The sequence below is a fragment of the Musa acuminata genome, chromosome BXJ2-8 (genome assembly GCF_036884655.1).
Source record: "Musa acuminata AAA Group cultivar baxijiao chromosome BXJ2-8, Cavendish_Baxijiao_AAA, whole genome shotgun sequence".
Lineage (NCBI taxonomy): Eukaryota > Viridiplantae > Streptophyta > Magnoliopsida > Zingiberales > Musaceae > Musa > Musa acuminata.
Genome location: NC_088345.1, coordinates 5,625,607 through 5,645,599, shown reverse-complemented (window position 1 = coordinate 5,645,599; position 19,993 = coordinate 5,625,607). Strand labels below are relative to the sequence as shown.

Here is a 19,993-nt window from a genome sequence, read left to right as displayed (position 1 = left end):
TCTTGGGATCGGGTCGAGTCACTTATCTCAACCTTGCGTAGCACCAAGTCTTCTAGTCAAATTTTCCGAGGGCAAATACCTCAGTCATAGAGCTTGGCCATTGCCTTCTTGTATCTTGGTACCATTGATTAGGCTGAAGGATAATTCTCCTTACCTTGTTTTTAGTGTCATTCGGGAGGCCCATAGGATGCTCGATAACTCGTCCACCCAGGTGTCATTCGATCTGATGACTCACCTTTTGAGACCTTCAAGGATAGCTTGATTAGTAACCTCGACAATACCGTTGATTTAGGGGTGAGCCACCGAGCTGAACCTTAGTCCCATTATCTATGATGAAGGCTTTTGGTATCCTAAAATGGGTAATAATATTCTTCCATGCAAATCTTTCGACCTATCTCTTAGTTATGGATGCTAGTGGTTTGGCTTCCACCTGTTTTGTAAAGTAATTGACTCATACGATGAGAAACCTTCGCTAACCCGAAGCAAGAAGGAAGGGATTGAGAAGGTCTATGTCCCATCGAGTGAATGACCACCCATAATCAATCGAGCTCAAGGGGAATGCTGGCCGTCATAGTACTCGAGTGAATTCCTAACACCTATGACACCTTTGGGCATACTCGATTGTATCCTTGTATAGTGTTGACCAGTAGAACCCATGTCGAAATATCTTGAAGGCAAGGGTCTATCCATTGATGTATTCTCCACATATACCCTTATGAACCTCGACACGCACCCTCTCAACCTCGCAGGGGGTTGAACATCTAAGGAGCAGTTGGTTGAAAGATCTACGATATAATCAACCATTGATCAGATAATACCAGGCTTGGTAGTGCTTGACTTTTCGAGCTACTACGAGGTCAGTTAAGAGCGTCTTATCTTTCTTATAATGTAGGATTTCATCCATCTAGCTCGATTCCTCTTGGACCATAATCGTGTCAAGCTTCTCGATGGTTCGAGTTGATGTCTTGACCAATAAACAACTTGGCTTGGGAGTTTGGGTGGATGCTAGTCAGTCGAGTGCATTTGCCTCAATATTCTCCTCGCGTGGTATTTGGAACACTCGAAGCCAAGAAAAGTTGTGAGCTAAATTTTGTACCTAAACGAGGTACTTTTGCCATAATTGTATCTTTGGCTTTATAACTTTCTCCCACTTAGCTTACAACTAATTGTGAGTCATTGAATATCATTAGTTCTTAAACCTGGAGTTCTTGTACAAGTCAGAGTCTCGAGAGGAGCAGATTGAATTTCATATTCACCACCCCTATCGAAGGTGGTTGAACCATTGATGAATAATGTCCACGCCGTGGGAGCATGACTATCGTCTTCAAGTGGGGGAGTTAATTCTGAGATGAAATCCACCATAACCTAGGTTTTATGATAGTTCTCGATACATATCGCATATAACTCACTTAGCTCCACATACCATTTAAGTGATCACCCCAAGACAACGAATCGAGATAAAACCTAATGGAGTGGTTGAGGAATAGAGGAATCAAAAACTTAAAAGCTTTTAACATCACTTATACCTTTAAAATATATCTTTTGGGACACACCGAAAAGTAAAACTGTTCGAACTCACTCAAAGCTAATATTAACTTATCAGAATGATCATAGAAGCAGGGCCATGAGCTCCCCTATTAGGTGGTGACGATAATTTAGTTCTACGTTTGTTGACTTATCAATCATAAAGCTCAGCTTGGCTCGGCTCAGCTCTAATTTTACAGATAGCAAGCAAATGTACAGATCTTTCTTACGACACCACCACAAAATTACATATACACTCCATGTTTAAGCTATGATTTTTACAGACAACTTTGTAATTTATTAGAGTTCTTATGACTATATGCATCAACTCAGATACAAATTACTACAACCATTCCAAACGCTATGTATGTATCACAAGGGTGCGCCGAACAATACCTTGTTAGCAAGAAGTGCCCCGGGCGGCTTCGTCCAGCTGGGCCTGTATGTTGAGCCAGTGGCAATCATCGAATTCGCACCAAGCACTGCCTTGTAGCGATTCGGCAACATCAGCAGGCTCCAAGAAGTAGGGCGTCCATGTCGGAGTCCCATCCTCGAAGGAGTTGTGCGTGAGGCGTCGGATGTCCGACCCATCGATTCCGACGGTGAAGATCTCCCCGTACGGCTGGTAGTGGTGGGGATTGGAGATGGGCTCCGCCGACACGGCCCCGTAGTCCGACGTGAACACCAGGCTCTTGGAGTCGGGGCTGAACCAGGGGTGGTTCGTCCTTCCCCCGCTCCCGCTGTGCACCACCCTCCTCAGCCCGGTGCCGTTTGGGTGCACCATGTAGATGGCGAAGCTCCCGCCGCCCGGGTTGTCCCTGTCGGAGGCGAAGGCAATCCACTCGCCGTCCGGCGACCAGTTGCACATGGTGTCGCTCCAGGGCCCCTCGGTCAGCCGGTGGATCCCCGCGCTCTCGCCCTCCACCGCGTCCATGATGTACAGATTCTTGTGCCCGGAGCGCCCCGAGCGGAAGACCACCCATTTGCCGTCGGGGGACGGGGAAGGGAACGCGTTGTTCGCGCCCACCGTCGTCAACTTCTTGATCGATGGCTGTGCATTCCCAGCATCGTCGTCGTCTTCGTCGGGCAGCGTGATGGAAATGATGTCCACTTGGGTACCCTCGGCAGCGAAGTCGGGGCCATAACTAGTGTAGATGGTCCCCTTCCTCTTCCAGTCCCACGCCGTCGGGAAAGCGATGCCAGAGAAAACCTCCCGCGGCCCGCCTGAGCCGTCGGAGTTCACCACGAAAAGCCCCGGCAGCTTGACATAAGCAATCCGTTCTCCATCGGGCGAGAAGGATGGGAACGAGCCATCGACTCTTAAGAGCGAGAAGGCCTCCGGATACGAGCTCTTTATGTTCTCCAGCAACAAGGAGGGACTGCCATTGCCGCTACCCCTGCATCGGTGGTAGCCGACTTGGGATCCCTCGGGGGAGATGAAGGGGTTGTAGTTGTGGGAGTACGGCGTGACCGGCCGTGTCACCTCCACATAAGCATTCGTCCCGCTCCTCATGTCGATCAGCTCGATGTGCCTGTAGTTGGACGTTTGCCTCCTCGTCGCGACAGCTATAATTCCCGGAGCACCGGCGGACGTCGCCGGAGTGAAAGCATGGAAACCAGCAGGTGTGATCCGGACCACGGATTCCAGGGACACCGTGGTCGTTCCGACACTGATGGTGGCGCGGTAGATGCTCCACCATCCGTCGGAGCCCCGGCGGTGGAAGTAGAGAGTGGACTCGTCGGCCCAGCATGGCCAACCGCCATGGTCGACGACCAGAGTCCTTCCGGACCCGTCCTCGGTCCGGAAGACGTATATGGCCGTGCGAAGCTCCTCGACGTCCCCCGGCCACCCCGCGGCGCCATACGATGCGACGGCGGTCCAGGCGCCTGAGGGGGAGACCGCGGGGCTGAAGTCGGCGATGCCCGAGGGGGTCAGGCGGCGGGTGCGGCCAGTGGGAAGGTGGGTGGAGTAGACGGCCGCCCAGCTCTGCCTGGGGGAAGGATTGGGCTGGTGGGTTGAGACGTAGACGAGGAGGTCGCCGGATAGAGACGGCCGGTCCTTCATGGAGACATTAGGGTCGGATTCGGCGGCGGCATCGTCGGGGGCCGGAACCAGAGGAAATTGGAGGCGGGTCTGCAACTCAAGGGCGTCTCTTCGAGTGGACGGAGAGGAGGAGGCGAGGAAGAGATCGAGGTAGATGGTGGAGGAGCCGTTGCGCTCGGAGATGTAGAGAAGGGAATCAACGGAGGAAGAAGATGAAGGGAGGAGCGAGGAGAGGAAGGAAGAGGAGGCGAGAGAGGGGAAGTATCCGTTGAAGTTGACAGAGACGCCGTCGGTGAGCCGATGCTCGCCGTGGCGATCGACGGCGATGGAGCGGCGGCGAGAGGAGGAGGATGCGATGGGGAGGGAGAAGATATCGAAGTTGTAGCGGCTACGGCCGAGGGTGGTGAAGATGATGGTACCGGCGGCACATGTGCTATCCGGCAAGATGGAGAAGGCGAGGAGAAAGGGAAGGAAGAGGAGGAAGTGCTGAGGGCTCATCATCGCTGTGAACTATCGCTCTGCCATCGATAGTTGGAAGGAGAGAAATAAAATGACTCGAAGAGCGTCAAGGGAAAGCAAAATTTATGCGCATAGGGAAGCTTTAGGGGATCTCTTCTAGACCCTCCGTCTCATGCCCTCCAGTCATCTCCACCGTCCGAATATTTGGTAAATCAAACCTATGATATATACTTTTAATTATAATGAAATGAACGGTCGTGATGACAGGGGATGATGGTATGGACGGTATCGGAGGACCAATCATAAGAAACAAATATTTCTTATACAGGGATCCCGCATAGAGTTCGCATTCAACCTAAGACGATGTACAGAAACTGGAAAGGTCAACATGCGATGTCCAGCGGATGCCCTATCGTAAGGCTGGTGATAAGGTACGGCTAAGAATTAGGAGGCTATTATTGTTGCTAGGATAAATCGTTAAGACTGACGAAACGAACAAGTGCCATGTGAACATCTAGAAGACACGTTACGACCTACCTGACACCAATTTAAACACATCATCAGTTCGGCACGTGTTAAACGCCTCACATGATCGATGTGTGGTGATTTTAAGTGTAACGCCTAGCGGTCGAGACTGACTCTTCCTATTCGAGTAATGTTCTCTATAGTTCTACATAATTCCTCCCATAAATTAGCTCTTATGTACTTTCGATAGTCTAATAAAATCTTTCAACAGTGTAATAAAGTCTCAAGCATGTTCAAACTTTTAGAAATCTCTATCACTCCACTATCTTCTCACTAATAAAGAACTTTTATTGGACACACTTGGTTATAATTTTATAGGATCATTTATCAAATCCAATTATCTCCTGAGACCAGATTCGTAATAGACTCGAACAAGAATCAAGATTAACTTTGTAATCTAGGACATAGAATACTTAGAATCTCTATCGTTCATGATAGACTCGAACGAGAAACAAGGTTAGCATAATAATCCGGCACATCTAACGATGCTTAGAAAAGCACAGCTGAAGATCCAACCCCTTGAAGGCAACTGGCTGTTGCAACCAAACATGTAGCTGGAAGAGGGCAAAAAAAAGGTTGAAGTCCATACACCAGTAGAGATTCAATTTATACTACATGATAATACGTGCCATGCTAGATTCTAGTTTTGCTTATGGAGGAGTAAAGAGTGACTAAGGAATGAAATTGATGTCATCTAGGAAAACAAATGCATAGCAAATATGAAGCAAATGCAACCCTGGAAGTTAAATTGATTTCGTCTAGTAATACCTTTCGGTTTCCTCTTGTAAGAGAGGTCTTTAACAGTTCAGCTCTTTGGTGCTTTTTATATAAATTTTATCAGCACAAAGCATTTTTCATGCAACAGATGCAGGAACTGTGGTGCTTAAGATACCTGCAACAAATGGAGAAGAAGAAATATCAGTTTCACAGAGGGGATATGAACAGCAACAGAAGAATTAGTCAACCTTGAGCAGCACATCTTATATCTCCTAATAAATTGGGTTATAGGACATTTATTCTTCCTGCAAGAGGTAAAATGGTATTTCTGGAATTTATATTACTTACTGTGACCAAGAAAATTATCTATGCATGCTTGTCATGATGTAGTTGCCTTGTAGGTTCCATCATTCTTCATGACAAAATATGATCATAGCTGAATTGAACATATATTGCACACTATGAAAACTAGAGAAAAAATGTGAGTGGCAAAACCACTAGTATCGTTCCACCCTTATATACATATAAAACAAAGAGCCAGAGCAACTCAAGTCATCCAAAACATTTACTCCTTATCAAGGGTTTCAAACTCTTGGTTTTCTAGTTAAAGGAACTTGAGAAATTATATACAATGTTTTCTTCAAAACAAAATATAGTTTTACTACAATGAAATTTAGGACATGAACAACAAAAAGCATAAAGTGAATGTTTTGTTCAAAACAAAATATATGCCTTTTGTTACATAAAATGAATGCCCTGATCATCCAAGAATTGCCAAACACAGTAATCAGATATCGTTAAACAATGTGCCAACCAGTCTAATCTCATAAGTGTTACATAAAAGTTTAAATCCATCCATGTAATACAAAAAGAGCATAGTGTGCAAATTGTCATAGCTCAACACAAGAAATTACAGTTCCAAATCATTAATAAAACTCTTCAATGAGAAATGTAACTATAACAATTTGCAATTTCTACCACATACTGAAAAATATTTAAAAATCAATTCTTAACCAAATATGAGACTTAAAGAGCAAAGCTATTACAGTCTGACTGTCATGGAGGGTGAAAAACAGGAAAAAGCAATGAAGCACATCTGCATATACAAGATAGTATATATCATCAGCCAGCCCATGGAAACTAGGTCAACCCACCTTATAGGAGAAATGACAGGAGCCAACTGATTATATGAGGGATCAGACAAGAGAGAGTCGTGGAATAAATGGCATGTCACTCAGGGATCTTTCAAAAATAGAGAAGTTGGAAAAGAAAGCAGAAGAGATTTGTCATGCTTTCAGATTTATAAGTGGGCATCACAAAAGGAATACCAACTCTAGATAATGGCATTTGGTAGCAGCTAATTTTGGAGTAATGCAAGCTAATAAAGCTGGTGGGGTCCCCTAAGAAGCCTGATGTTCCTTTAAGATTCGTAAATCAGATATAAATATTTTTCTGCAACACTGCCACTAATTTGCAAAAGAACATTGAAAGCATAGGTGCACCAAATTGACAATATGTACTAAACAGTTATCCAGAAAATTTGCTGAAAGATCAGATGATAGACGGTCAATTCTCTGACAATATCTGAGGCCATTTTTAATTGTGCAAAACATGTTCCAAACATGTCAATGGCCATCGACCAACTGCTCAGGAACCCACATTTTGGGGTCCGATTGCACGAATAGTACATGGAAGAAGGCATAATTATTACAATCTCAGTTCTCTATGTTTTGTCCTAAAACAGATCAAACAGAAAGGAAAAAGAACTTATATGATCAGGATCAGCTGAAAGTATCCTCTAAACCAATCTATTTGTACTGATCCATTCTTAATAAAATAGCAAGTAAAGTTCTCCAAAGCCAGAGCAAAATTACATCCAGTATATGTGTGAAAAAGATTGAAGTCCTTTCCTATTCTTCACATATTGTATACTTAGTGGATAGGCAAGTACAGCATATGACACTTTTGTTTATCAAAGGAAAAACCTGATATTGATCCAAGACGAGCCTAGAAAGCAGAATTCAAAACCCATGAAGTAGCTGACTCCATCTGAGGCACAAAATTTTGCAGTTTCAAGAGCAATGAATACGACTAACCTAAAAAAGGGTATGCTAGTACAACAGTATTCTATTTCAAAACTTAGTGACAGTAAACATAAATTACCTTGTCGATATATCAGAGACTGGTTTTAACTAAATCGACTTCATCTGGGTAATCAGAAAATAGTTCCAATAGTTGTTCATCTGTCCATTGTGCAACAGATACTTCGGGAATCGATCTTTTAGCTTCATTTATTCTAAGGTCAGACTTGGAGGGCATTGTTGTGGTGGAAGTTTTGGCAATAGTATCACATTGAAAACTTCTGCCAGTGTCCAATTTGCTACTGTCGATCATTCTTTCACAGTTCAAAGTTCTTCCTACTTCATTGTCAGCATAAGCTCTGTGCCCTACTATTGATTCTGCAGCTTCCCCAACTCCGATTTCTATATCACCTGCTAAATAACAACTAGGCTCGGAAGACATCAATGTAGTGGCAGCTGTGATAGTATTGCTAAAAGGTAAGCTTCGAGCAAGACACTCATCATCCCCATCTATCGTCCTTTGGGGGTTCAAGCTTTTTGTCACTTCTTTCCGAGCATTAACTCTAAGCATTGCAGCTTGTTCTCCAGCTACCGACCAAAGTTTTTTCAAGTGTCCTGGGTCAGGCCTGCCAGCAACTGTTGTGGTGGAAACCTTAGCACAGGGTTCAGATGACATCTCTCCAACAAAACCTATTTTTTTATTGCCCATCATTGTATTATGATCATAGTTCTTTCCAGATTCATCTAAACTAGTTTCAGCTACATTCGACTGGGTTGGTTTTACTTTCATTGTCTCAAATCCAGATTCCACATTCTTATCTGGAAAAGTATACAGCCAATTCATTTGTCATGAAGGAATATAAGCAATTCACATGAGGATAACAATAAGAAAATGAAATGACCATTACACCCATCTCTGGCTGTAAATGAGGCCAGTAATTGCTTACGAGGGGGTCCACAGTCCTTATTGATCAGCTGTTCAGGTGAAAAAAACCATGTTAGATGTCTTGTCCATGAAAAATAAAACTCAAAATGCACTTTAAAAACATGTTCACAAGAAGAAAATATTGCAGAAATAATTTTCATGAATGAGTATCTCTTACTTAGCATAAAATTTTACCAAGTTTTCAATATGGAGTCAGCAATGAAGCAAAACTCAAGAGAAAATGCTCCATAAAAAACCTTTGACAAATTTTACATCCAGCTGTGAACACTCTAATGTCGATGCCTCGATCATAGCCAGATTTAGGCAAAAGAGAGCTCAGATACTGCCAGCAGGACTAGATAGTGCATAATGGTCTAACTTATTCCTTGCAATTTACATTTACAAATTAATAGCAAATTGTCCAAAATTTTCTTACAGCTGGAAGTATACATGTGTATACATATATATAATTCTATTGGAAGCAATGCTAATCTCAAAACACAAATAAGTCAGTTGAGACCAGAAATGAAAGTCACCAAAGCACCCATGGCAGTGTTGAAGAATACAAAATTGCAAGATATTATCTATAAGACTATATACTGCTCTATGTACCAAGGTCATGTAATTTTCGCATTGTACATCAAAAGCTACATTTATGATTTAACAACCATTTTGTTCACTCTATTACAAATGTGCTTCCAAATCAGTAAAAACAATTTCCAGCATGTTCCTCTTCTTTTCCAAAAGAAAATCAATCTCAAGGCCAAATTGGTTATTAACTAAATGTTACTATCACATAACCACAAACCTCCCTATTTTCTTTGCAAATTCATAAGATTAGGTCTTTAATTGATGGCATAAAAATTGTCATTAAGTTCTCTTTTAACGATCCCTTATCTTACATGCAAGACAAAGTGACACCCAATAGTATTTTTCCAAAATGTAGTGGATGTTTCTGTTGGTTTAACATCACTTAGAAGCATCTTTATCACTATCCATTTTCACATAATCCCACATTATTGTATCATTTGATGCTTTAATTTTTTTTTGTAATTAATGATATCTAACTTATGGCTTCTGATGTCTCCTACATAAACATGGTCTTCCCAACATAATTCAGCCACCCCAGCAGTAAACAACCCTCTTACAGTCTGGAATGACATTCTTCTTTATTTTCAGTGTCTTCACCAAGATCAAATCATAATGTAAATAACTTTTCATGCTCCTTATTGGGTTTCCATTGGTTGTTCTCCAAGCTAAACCTAACATAATTGCCTTTGGTAGTTAGGGAATATATCATATATGACTTTTATAGATCTCAATGGCGGCAAAAGATCCATGTAACCAACTCTAAATAGTAGGGACTTATGACTTTGTTGTTGCTGTTGTTCAAGTCAGGGAATACATCAAAAGGACATATGCTATGGAGTACAGAGTGTGGCAGATTGTTTTGAATTGGAACTTAGCTGGCAAAGAAATGTAGTAGCAACGCAAAAAATTACAGAAACACCAAGATAAAAATTGTATTTGACATATCACATGAATATTTAATGAGGCATCCAATGACAGGTGACATTACAATTCAATAACAAAAGGTGTCTGATTATTAATAGAATTGTCAGCCTATGGATTAACCCTGAATACTCATATATATGTAACGCACCTTCATAACATTCTTTGATGTCGCATTTAGATAACAAATGGAGCGAGCTGGACAGAAAGCAACCACCTGAAATTATTTCATTTCTAAGCATATGCAGTGTACCAATTGAAAAAGTAAACCACAGAGAATTCGCTAACTCGGCCAATTGAACTTCAGAGAAAAGCTGATGAATTATTTGCCACCTGCTTGAGAATAAGGACACAGCCAACAGAAATATCGTCATCGAGATTGCAATCCGAGAAGACTCCATGATGGATGGAGGCCCCAATCGAGCCTGTCGGATCCTAAAGATGGGTTCATTGTCATTTCCGCATATGATTAGTGACACTACTGTCGTCCAAAGGTTTAAAAGTACCTTCAGGGTCAGAAACAGGTTGCCCAATCCATTTGGCGAACAGGATTTGACGATCCCTACCACCTGACGGTCAATGCACCAAGTCAGTCAAAACCATGCAAATCGAATCAAAACCCTAGGCCCGCAAGATTACGATCTGCACCTGAGGCACTCGCGCAGTAGCCCGGGTCTTGATCGAATCAATCGGCCAAACCAGATCGCAGTCCTCCCCTAATCGAGACCACGCGACATCAAGAAACGCCTCTGCCCAAAGAAGACGGAACCATTAATCTCGAAGCAGAGGCTTACCTAGAAACTCCAACGCGCAAAGCCAAGGGTTGAGCTTGAAATCCCCATCTTCCTCGTCGAGATCCATTCCGTGATCATCCATCCGGTGGTCGTCCAAGAGCGGCCTGTCTCGACGTGCGGAGGCAGACTGGCGGCGCAAAGCGGCCTGAACGGCGCCAGCAGGGCCGGGGATGAGTGGGGTAGTGGTAGCTGGCAACGGAGAGGGCTCCTCGGCGGATCGGTGGACGGAGGGAGGAGATGGAGAAGGGACGGGGGCGAGGGTTTGAGGAGGGGGAGGGAATCGGGAGCACGGCCGGAGGGGGGGAGGGAGGGAGGAAAGGGTATGGGGATGGGGAGAAGAAGAGGAGGAAGGGACGAGGAGGTGAAGGAGATCGGAGTCGTCGACGTCGATGGCGTCTTCCCACCGAATCGGCTCCTCCGCCGCTTCTCTCTCCCCCATGCTCGTCTCAGTTTCCCTGTTTCTTTTAGGCGGGAACGCGGCCCCCGCAGCACTGTTATGCGTCGCTTGATCACGTGCAGTGCACGTGTTGCTGCGACCATGATAATTTTTCCCTTTTTTTCGTTTGATAAAGAAAATTGGCCTATTTATTAGAAATGTTTTTAATTTCTATTTTTCTGGACAATTCCAAAATACTCATATTTTAGATATTTTCCTATCCATACCCTCAAGTTATTTTTCTCAGACAGTATCTCTAATTTTTAAAATATATTAAATATCCCTAAAAAATTTACTCATCAAATTTTTTTTCTCTCATTTTTTTACCGGTCTTAAATTGTTATAATATCTTCATTTCACTTATTTATAATATTTTTAATAGTATTTATAGCATTTTTATTAAGATACTATAAACTTTATACTATTAAAAAAATATTATAAGTGATATCATATTGTATCTCTTATTATTGGTAATCCATTAAGATATTATATTTTTAGGTTTATAGTTAATTTGATTAGGGTTATGAGTCCAATTAGATAATTTATAATATTTTTAAGTATATTTTATAAATATTTTTATAATATTATAAAAAACCATTATTTGAATTCTTTGGGTTATATTGTTCTTGAACTACTATAAATATTGATTTAAATCATAGTACGATATGTCAAATAGTTTATAGTACGATTTGATTTTATTTAACTTATTTTATATTTTTTAAGTATATTTTATAGTATTTCTATTGTGATGAATAAAATACTATAATTGGTCAAAAATATTGTAACAAACGAAAACATTATACTATGTAAAAAAATGTTTAAGAATAGTTTAGATATTTTTTAAATTAAGCATAGTGTTAAAAAAAAAGGTAGCGAATGAGAAATATCTAAAATATGATTGTTTTCTCACTCATTTTTACAATATATATATATATATATATATGTGTGTGTGTGTGTGTGTGTATGTATGTATATATATATATATATATGTGTATATATATATATATATATATATATATATATATATATATATATATATATATATATATATATATATATATGATTTATCTTTTCATTAGTTTCCGCAGCTGACTCTATTCGTCTGCTGACCTCAAGCGAAGCATCTCGGAGCATAGTCCGATCTGCTCTTGCAGCAGCGGCTAAAAGAGGAGCGTGGCCGCTGCAGCCATCCCTTTTGGCCCTGCGGAGATTCCTTTTGGGATTCTGATGCCGACCTCTGTGGAGCGGAGAAAGCGAAGTTGCAACGGTGGTCCACCCGGAAGGAGTGGTGAGCTGGGGACGAAGACGACGACCAAATAGTACGCTCACAAAGAACAAGCGTGTGGACCGTCTCTCTCTCCCTTAAATTGGTTGAAACGAGCACAATAATTTAACATGGTCGTCGGAAGAGCAGTTCTAATGCAGCACATGATTGGCGTGATTTCATCTCCAACATGATGAATTGTAGCTTTCATTGCAAGATTGCAGAAACGTAGAGCAAAGCAGCAGCCTACATGTCTGTGAAGCTCTAATGGCTCCTTATCTTGCCTTGAAGGGATGGTAGACCTTGAGGTCACTCACTACCCCGGCAATGGAGCCAGCGGCCGAGGCTATAGTGATGATGAGGCAGGCCAAGCTCAGTAGCTGCAGGCACATCCACCTCGTGCTCCACTTGGCTACCTTCTTCTGCACAATGTACATCTCCACCGGGAAGTACACCGTCAACGGCCAGAACCCCACCGCCCCGAGGAAGCCCACCACGTCGTTGAAGAAGGGCAGCAGCATCGACACGACGGTGCTCACCACCACGAACGCCGTGCGCCAGGTAAGCCTGAAGAGGTTGAACTTGTAGGAACGGCTCGCCGGCAGGGGGACCTGGATGTCTTTGCTGATGAACTGGGACTCTGGCCATGTCCTGAGAGCCCATTTCTCCACGAAGGCGAAGAGCGGCTGGCAGTAGACCTGGTATGCGCCGACGAGGTGGATGACGATGGCGACGTTGGCGATGTCGAGGAGCCAGTAGGGGTTGTAGAAGCCGAAGCCGGTGAGGAGGTTGCCGGGGGCCAGGTCGCCGAACGCGGCGTAACCCATGCACCCGCACAGCATGTAGAAGGTCGTGGTCACAGCCACGCTGATGAGGGTTGCCTTCTTCATCACCTTCGCCTCTGACGGCGGCGGCGCTCTTATCGTATCCTGTCGAAGCACGAATGCATGAAATCAATAACCACGCCGCACTACTGCATTACTCTGTTTGTTTCCAACGCTTCTCCGATCGAATCAAGTACCTGAATCTCGATGAGAATGATGGAGTAGGAGTAGGCGAATGCGATGTCACCGAAGGCCTGAAGGCTGCGCCAGACTTTCTCCATCTGGCTGACTGTGCCGATGCTAATTCCGGTGAGACTGCCTCTCATACCACCATTTTCTGATGAGAGAAGCGTGGTTTCAGTGTCCAGAGTTTAGACCACGGAATCGAATATGTGGAAGGGATGGTTAAGCTTCTTACTGATCACTTGGACGATGCCGAGAGCGAGGCCGATGGAAGAGTAAGTGAATGACATGACGGCGGCGACGATGGACAGCCACCATATCTGGTCGAAGTCGGGAATCTGAGAGAAGACGATCTCCGCCACGCCGAACATGATTATGTAAGGGTTGCTGTTAACTTGGCAGGGGCTGTCGTCTCCGTTCTCGTGGAAGCAATTCGACCTTTTGATCGCCCTGTTTCCAATCCAAACCAAAACCAATGTCAAACACCTTCTCGGTAAGCATCCTGCACAAAGCAGCTGTTGCTTCTACTTACACCATGCTAATGGAGGCGGCGATGGTGTATCCGATCGCGACTCCGACGATGTTGAGGTACTGGAGATAGCCACAGAGCTCGACCTTGAAGCCGTCTGTCGATCACCATTTAGTGCAAGAGACAGTCACATTACAAGAAGACGTAGTATTCGCGCAAAGATCGATCCACTGCTACAGTGTCGAGACGTACTGAGATTAGCTCGGACGGCATCCATGTAGGTGTAGTTGCGCTTGCCGGCGACGGGATCGCCGGAACGGTAGCAGTCGGCGAGGAGAGCTGAAGTGTAGTAGGTGACGAACGAGAACAGAAGCATGACGGCAGGGCCGGCGACCCACCCGAGCTGGCCTATCGCCCACGCCAAGGATAGCACGCCGGAGCCGATCACCGCTGTTATGATGTGCGCGCTCGCCGTCCACATAGTCCCTGTAAGCATCTCAAAGCTAAGAACAGTGCGGAAACAGAGGATATGAACAGAAAAGAGACCGTTCTTCCTCCTCACCAGTTCTCTTGAGGCGGCCGTCATCGTCGAAGCATTTGGAAGCTCCCTGCGGCAGGCCAAGCTCCAAGGAGACCTCCATGGATGGGAATGCCTTTATCCACACCACCAATTCAATTCAGAGAAACAAGAACAGCAAGCAAAGCACTCAATACAAAGAGAAGAAGGAACTGAAGCAGAGGAGCTGGGAATGGGATGGGAAGATGGAGATGGAGGTATATATAAGCAAGGTAGAACAGGGAAAGCACGTGGTCGAAGTTGAACTCCGGTGGTCAACGAGGGTGGACGCCGCCCTCTGTCTCCCACACTCCGCCACTCGTCTCTGATCTCTCACCTCCCATTAGGCTCTCATGGAGACCCACACGCAGCAGAGCATTAAGTGGGGGAGGAAATGGCTAGGAAGCGTCCACGTTAGTAGTGATCGAAGGTAGCTCAGATATCAGCATCAGTGCATGAGAAGAGACCAAACAGAGAACCGTAACACAAGAGATCGACCTCACCTTCTGCATTGGGAGTTCTCTTCTGCTGCGGCTAAAGCTCGGAAGAGGAAGAGATGGGTCGAGAGAGGGATGACAGTTCTGCTCTCTTATAGCCGCACGGACGGTGTAATCCTCACTCGTGTGTGGCATTTCAGCCATCCTTATTTGACGCAGAATAGGTTCCTTCGTACTGAGCCATTACTGGTGACCATCTCTGAGCATTATTTACTGGGGATCGTATGCTGCTCTCTTTGGTTGGTTCCTTGAATTGTTCTCTTTGGGAGGAAACATATGGTTCATTGAATCGAGGAGGAGGGAGACATTATAGACCTGCAAGTTGCAGACATGATAGAGCTTTGTTTATGCTCGGATCAGATGACTGGTTTGATAAAGTGCAGATCGCTGTGATGCATTTGGAAATCGGGTGGAGTATCTTTGAATGCTGAACTTTGTGTCTCCTCTAATCATATCTTGATGGTGATTAGAGGGGAATGCTATACAAAATTATGCACGTAAAGTTGACCACCTTCGTTCTTTTATCAACTTGTATTTAAGTGGAAATGATTTAGAATCAACATAGAGTGCTAGGGAAATAGTTGTTAATCCGACATGATCCAAACCTGAGAGCGTAGGAGTGTCCAAGATGGTGACAGAGGTGGTTCCGAGGTAGAAGTGTCGGACTCCCGAAGTATCAACTGCACTAAGATCGATATTGAGAAAAAAATTTTAATTTGATCCCTATGACACTCAAGTTAGTGACCGAAGTCTCTTAGTAAGTGTGGAATTTTTTCTAAGAGAGCCTCATGGCGTAGCATCAGGGATTAACTTTTATACTTGAACTTGAGGTGATAATCTATAAATGCCCCAACATTCTCCTTTTGACATTTTATTCATGTGGATGGTTGGGGAGAGACAGAACAGTCTGTCTTGAATTTTTGTCCATGCGGACAAATGGGTGAAGGGTAACTTCAACCATTTCCTTTTACGATAATTTTCATGCGACAATTATGTATCGAATGATAATTAACTATTAATATTTTTTTTATCAAAGAGATTAACATAAATCAATCATTCCTATGAAATAACTTATCATTGCAATGGCTTTAAGATGTTTAGAGTTACATATTATCTTGTAAACAATCACCAATGGAGGTTGTTATTTGTTAAAGTTTATCAATACTATAACAATAATAATAAAATTATAAATTTTAACTATTTGAGGTCGACTATATGGATATTTTATCATCATTAAAATATATAATTAATTATATAATTAATTAAACTTAATTATAAATTTTTATTTATAATTTTTATATCTTTCTCTACCTCTCCTCTTACTACTAAAATTAATCATTTTATCTAACTATCATACTACTAAAATCGGTTATGATTTATGCTTACGAGGTCAGATATAATTTTACGTTAGTTGTCAATGACCTACTAGCATAACCCTCTATCATTTTCATCTTAGTATGGGATTGACATTGATGTTGTTGTTAAAGCTTTAAATACATTGAACTGTTTTACGATGATTTAAATTATTTAAAATTTTCATAAATTGATCAAAATCTTTATCATGGTATTATAATAGAACATGAGTTCAAGAATCTTATATCTATCTCTTTCTCAGTGTCTAACTAAAAAATATTTATCTAATATTTATTTTTTATTAGACTTGTAGTACATTTGGGTTTCGTTTATACATTAAAAGAAATATTAAAACTTATAATTATATTGAATTCCGTTCTAATAATTTACACTCTGCGGATTTGTGGTTACTTAATGAAAATTTTTATCATATTATTAATAATATCATGAGTCAACCCAATCAAAACCTTTATGATAACTATTTATTTATTTATTTTTATTCTTGTGATTATGATATATGCCATATTTATAACATCAGCAGTATGGTTATTCGCAATCTATGCCCAAATTAATGTTTGACTTACTGTCTGCAGGAAACCATTTCCTCTTCAAAGTCAACGGTCGTCAAGAAAATGAACGAATCTCTCATCGCCGCCAGGGTGGGGTTCTGCAGCCGCACTTAATGCTCCATGGGGTCAATGGGGTTGGATCATGGAAGATCTTGCAGGTCAGTGCAGATGGATCATGGCGGAAGTCAGAGCTTATGGCCATGTCCAACGCTTCTGAGATCCAAGAAGAGCTTAGTGACGGTGACTGCAGCGTCGGGACAGCTTCCATGGTGATTGCATGATGTGTGGTGGAACACGCAGTGTTTCCATGGCTGTGATGAAGCTAGAGAGAGAGAGAGAGAGAGAGAGAGAGAGAGTTGCTAAAACCAATCACAAAAGAAAATTATTGATCATATAACCAAGAGACATTTTGGTTTTGAGCAGCATCCAACTCAAATTCTGAAGAATAGCAACTATTTCTTGTAGTATTCTCATGAACTGCTTTTGCAACAGTATAATGAATCACCATTAGGAGACATGAAACTTCAATCAGTGTTTCATGATACAATTTTCTAGATACATTTTTGTGAACAAGGACATCGATGAAGAACAACAGCATAGAGAAGAAGTAGATAACCCATCTCTGGCAACATCGAATCGACCAAAACATACAGGACTGTGCAAGGTTGTCATTCACCAGTTCCTTGTCCGCACGAAGAAGAATGAAGGAAATCAATGATCCGATCATGACAATCGTGTAGCCTAGAAGAGGACTTGCTTCTATCGGCAACAGCTGTTCTCTCATAGGAGGATCGTAACTAGGGCATGCAAGATTGCTTTAGGGCTACCCCACTTCCCAATGCTATCAAATACCGAAGCTTGAGAAGTATCAAATCTGTCGTCGAATGTTCTCTGCTGATTGAACTTTGTTAGGTTTACATGCAACAAATAGAACATAAGCTACAAAATTCAAATTTAAAGCATATAACACACCTGTGAAGCATCTTTAAGAGGACCCCAGCATTCTACTCTGTTGTATTTCTTCGATTTTGAATGGAAGTACACCCACACCTTAGCTTCCATCAGCTCAGGGTGTTTGCTGAATAGGACGGAATCTCCATGTACCACAGCTTTCAAAACCTAAATACAATCAAACTGATACTTCATACGATCAAAGTGTCAAATTCTGTTGCTCTATCTTCTTTTGATGGACAAGATCTTGATAATATGAATAGATCAAGTTTCAATTCCGAAAACCTAACAATGGTCATTTTATGCCTCAAGGGAAAAGCTGTGATTAATAATTACTGCTGTATCTTCCTTCAAATGTGGACTTACCAGTGGCAGCTCTTTAGAAAAGATATGGTATCGGAATCCAGCAGCCAGATCTTGAAGGATATTAGATCCACTTACATAGCAATGCACATGCAAAGACATTTCTTCTTTTATCTTCTTCCACTCTGCCACCACATCATCCCTATGTAGCGTGGTTTGCCAGCCCATCAACTGCAATTCCATGATGCAAGCTTTCATCAGTCATTGGTGTAAGGCATCAAACAGCCATTGGAACAATGATTATGTTGTAAAATTATGTTACTCTTTAATACTTTTAATCTCAAAAAGTAACAAAATTCACATGAAAAATCTCAAACAAACTCATGACTTTTTGGACTTTAGAGATGTATTATTTATGCTAATTAAGACCCATAAACTAGTAACTATGAAGAAAACAGAATAAAATACTAGTGTTTCAAGAGAAACGAATACATAAATTTTCCAATATATAACATTTGCAATGTGGCAGAATTTGTTCAATGATTTTATAACATCAATGCAAGCAATGTTTTACATCCATTGTACTTCTCACCATTAAACTCAGACAAAATTCTATAAACATTAAACATAAGTATTTCAAGAGAAATGATCACATAAATTTTGCTATATATAATATTTACAATGTGGCTGAATATGTTAAATGATTCCATAACATCAATGCAAGCAATGTTTTGCATCCATTGTACTTCTCACCATTAAACTCAGACAAAATTATATAAACATTCCAGATGTCTACATCCTCAACTAAACATCAGGTCGCAACATGCATGTCAATGTAATTCAAGAGCTTAGTGTCCAAATAAATATATCAATCGATTATACCTTGTTACTGTGCATATTACTGGATACTGCTAAGGTCAGATTTGCTGTGAAATCACAGTGTGTCAGGGTGTAAGCCCTTGGAATGGTGCTTGAAGACTGCTTCTCCAATTCTTCTCCCATGAAAACTACTTTCAGCTTTGATGCTTCAAATCTTGTTGGAGGACCCAAAAGCCTAGCTGCCTGATAATGAAACAAGACATACTGAAATCATTATCTCCATACTAATTGCCATGGAAAATTATCTTGAATGCTGGTTAGGTTAATGCTAGCGAATCTATAACTCAGAGTGAAGACAAATACATTATCAATGCTAAGTTATTCACGATATGGCCCTGTGTTGTTTGTTGTCATTCTAGAACAGGAGACTAATATTCACAAAACTACAGTTATCATCACTATTAAAAAGCAATTTGGCTGAGAAAGATGGGGAAGAAGAGTTCTGAATCTATCCTATTCTCAGACCAAAAATTGGCAATAGGCTATGCTAATAATTCTAATCAGAATTACTCCTTGCTAGCATAATAGATCTAGCAAGTTAATGTATTAAGAAAACTGATACTCTTACAAAACAGCTAGATGAATAGTAATCACATGACAGGTTTTTCCTTCTTTTTAGGACAATGGCATGAATGAGCTGCAACTTCTCCATATAATATTTACTTCGGACACTATGCCAGTGGATTAATCTGTACTCACGAAATGCCTGACCATATTTAAAGAGAGTCCTTCCCTTTAACACATTTCTTTCAGATATCTTGGAGACATCTTTTCCAGAATGCCCAAGTTAGGGCATGCATTTGAGCTAGAATCTCACAAGTCCATCTATTTTAACCCAACAAGAACAGAGAGGGGAATGGAGTTCGCGTACCAGAGGCCCGTAGAAGTCTCTCCTTTCACAGCTCAGGATCACCGGGCGGTTGGCCGGGGCAGCCGAAGCAGACACAGAAGACCTGCCCATGGAGGAAGAAGGGATGGCGAAAGCATTCCCCGCCGAGAAGCAAGAAGCCATGGGAGCTCCTGAGGAGGCGACTCCTTTTACGCCTCATGCATGGCCTCGTCCACTCCCCATGGCCTTCACGCCACAAACACCAGCACGGCCTTGGTTCGCGTCAGGCATTAGAGATA

The 19,993-nt window shown here is 42.2% G+C and overlaps 4 protein-coding genes across 4 annotated transcripts; all 4 read right to left on the bottom strand.

The window, feature by feature from the left end:
- Window positions 1-1,725: 1,725 nt before the first annotated feature.
- LOC135618880 (uncharacterized) lies at window positions 1,726-4,117 on the bottom strand. Its single transcript, XM_065120266.1, has one exon. The coding sequence runs from the start codon at window positions 4,067-4,069 to the stop codon at window positions 1,925-1,927; it is 2,145 nt and encodes a 714-aa protein (XP_064976338.1). The 5' UTR covers window positions 4,070-4,117; the 3' UTR covers window positions 1,726-1,924.
- A 1,001-nt stretch (window positions 4,118-5,118) lies between these two features.
- Window positions 5,119-11,031, bottom strand: LOC103994285 (uncharacterized). The gene is made up of 9 exons (XM_065120267.1): window positions 10,582-11,031; window positions 10,436-10,503; window positions 10,294-10,356; window positions 10,121-10,222; window positions 9,939-10,004; window positions 8,259-8,325; window positions 7,433-8,169; window positions 7,255-7,318; window positions 5,119-5,444 (listed from the first exon to the last, which is right to left on the bottom strand). Exons 1-7 carry the CDS (start codon window positions 11,018-11,020, stop codon window positions 7,445-7,447), a joined length of 1,530 nt encoding a protein of 509 aa, XP_064976339.1. The 5' UTR covers window positions 11,021-11,031; the 3' UTR covers window positions 5,119-5,444; window positions 7,255-7,318; window positions 7,433-7,444.
- A 1,441-nt stretch (window positions 11,032-12,472) lies between these two features.
- Window positions 12,473-14,969, bottom strand: LOC103993529 (amino acid permease 3-like). The gene is made up of 7 exons (XM_009413622.3): window positions 14,817-14,969; window positions 14,320-14,410; window positions 14,010-14,243; window positions 13,821-13,914; window positions 13,524-13,738; window positions 13,303-13,442; window positions 12,473-13,210 (listed from the first exon to the last, which is right to left on the bottom strand). The coding sequence occupies exons 1-7, from the start codon at window positions 14,952-14,954 to the stop codon at window positions 12,557-12,559; spliced, it is 1,566 nt and encodes a 521-aa protein (XP_009411897.3). The 5' UTR covers window positions 14,955-14,969; the 3' UTR covers window positions 12,473-12,556.
- Window positions 14,970-17,168: 2,199 nt separating this feature from the next.
- On the bottom strand, window positions 17,169-19,993 carry LOC135618879 (protein STAY-GREEN LIKE, chloroplastic-like). Its single transcript, XM_065120265.1, has 5 exons — window positions 19,737-19,993; window positions 18,869-19,048; window positions 18,050-18,217; window positions 17,705-17,851; window positions 17,169-17,623 (listed from the first exon to the last, which is right to left on the bottom strand). The coding sequence occupies exons 1-5, from the start codon at window positions 19,875-19,877 to the stop codon at window positions 17,513-17,515; spliced, it is 747 nt and encodes a 248-aa protein (XP_064976337.1). The 5' UTR covers window positions 19,878-19,993; the 3' UTR covers window positions 17,169-17,512.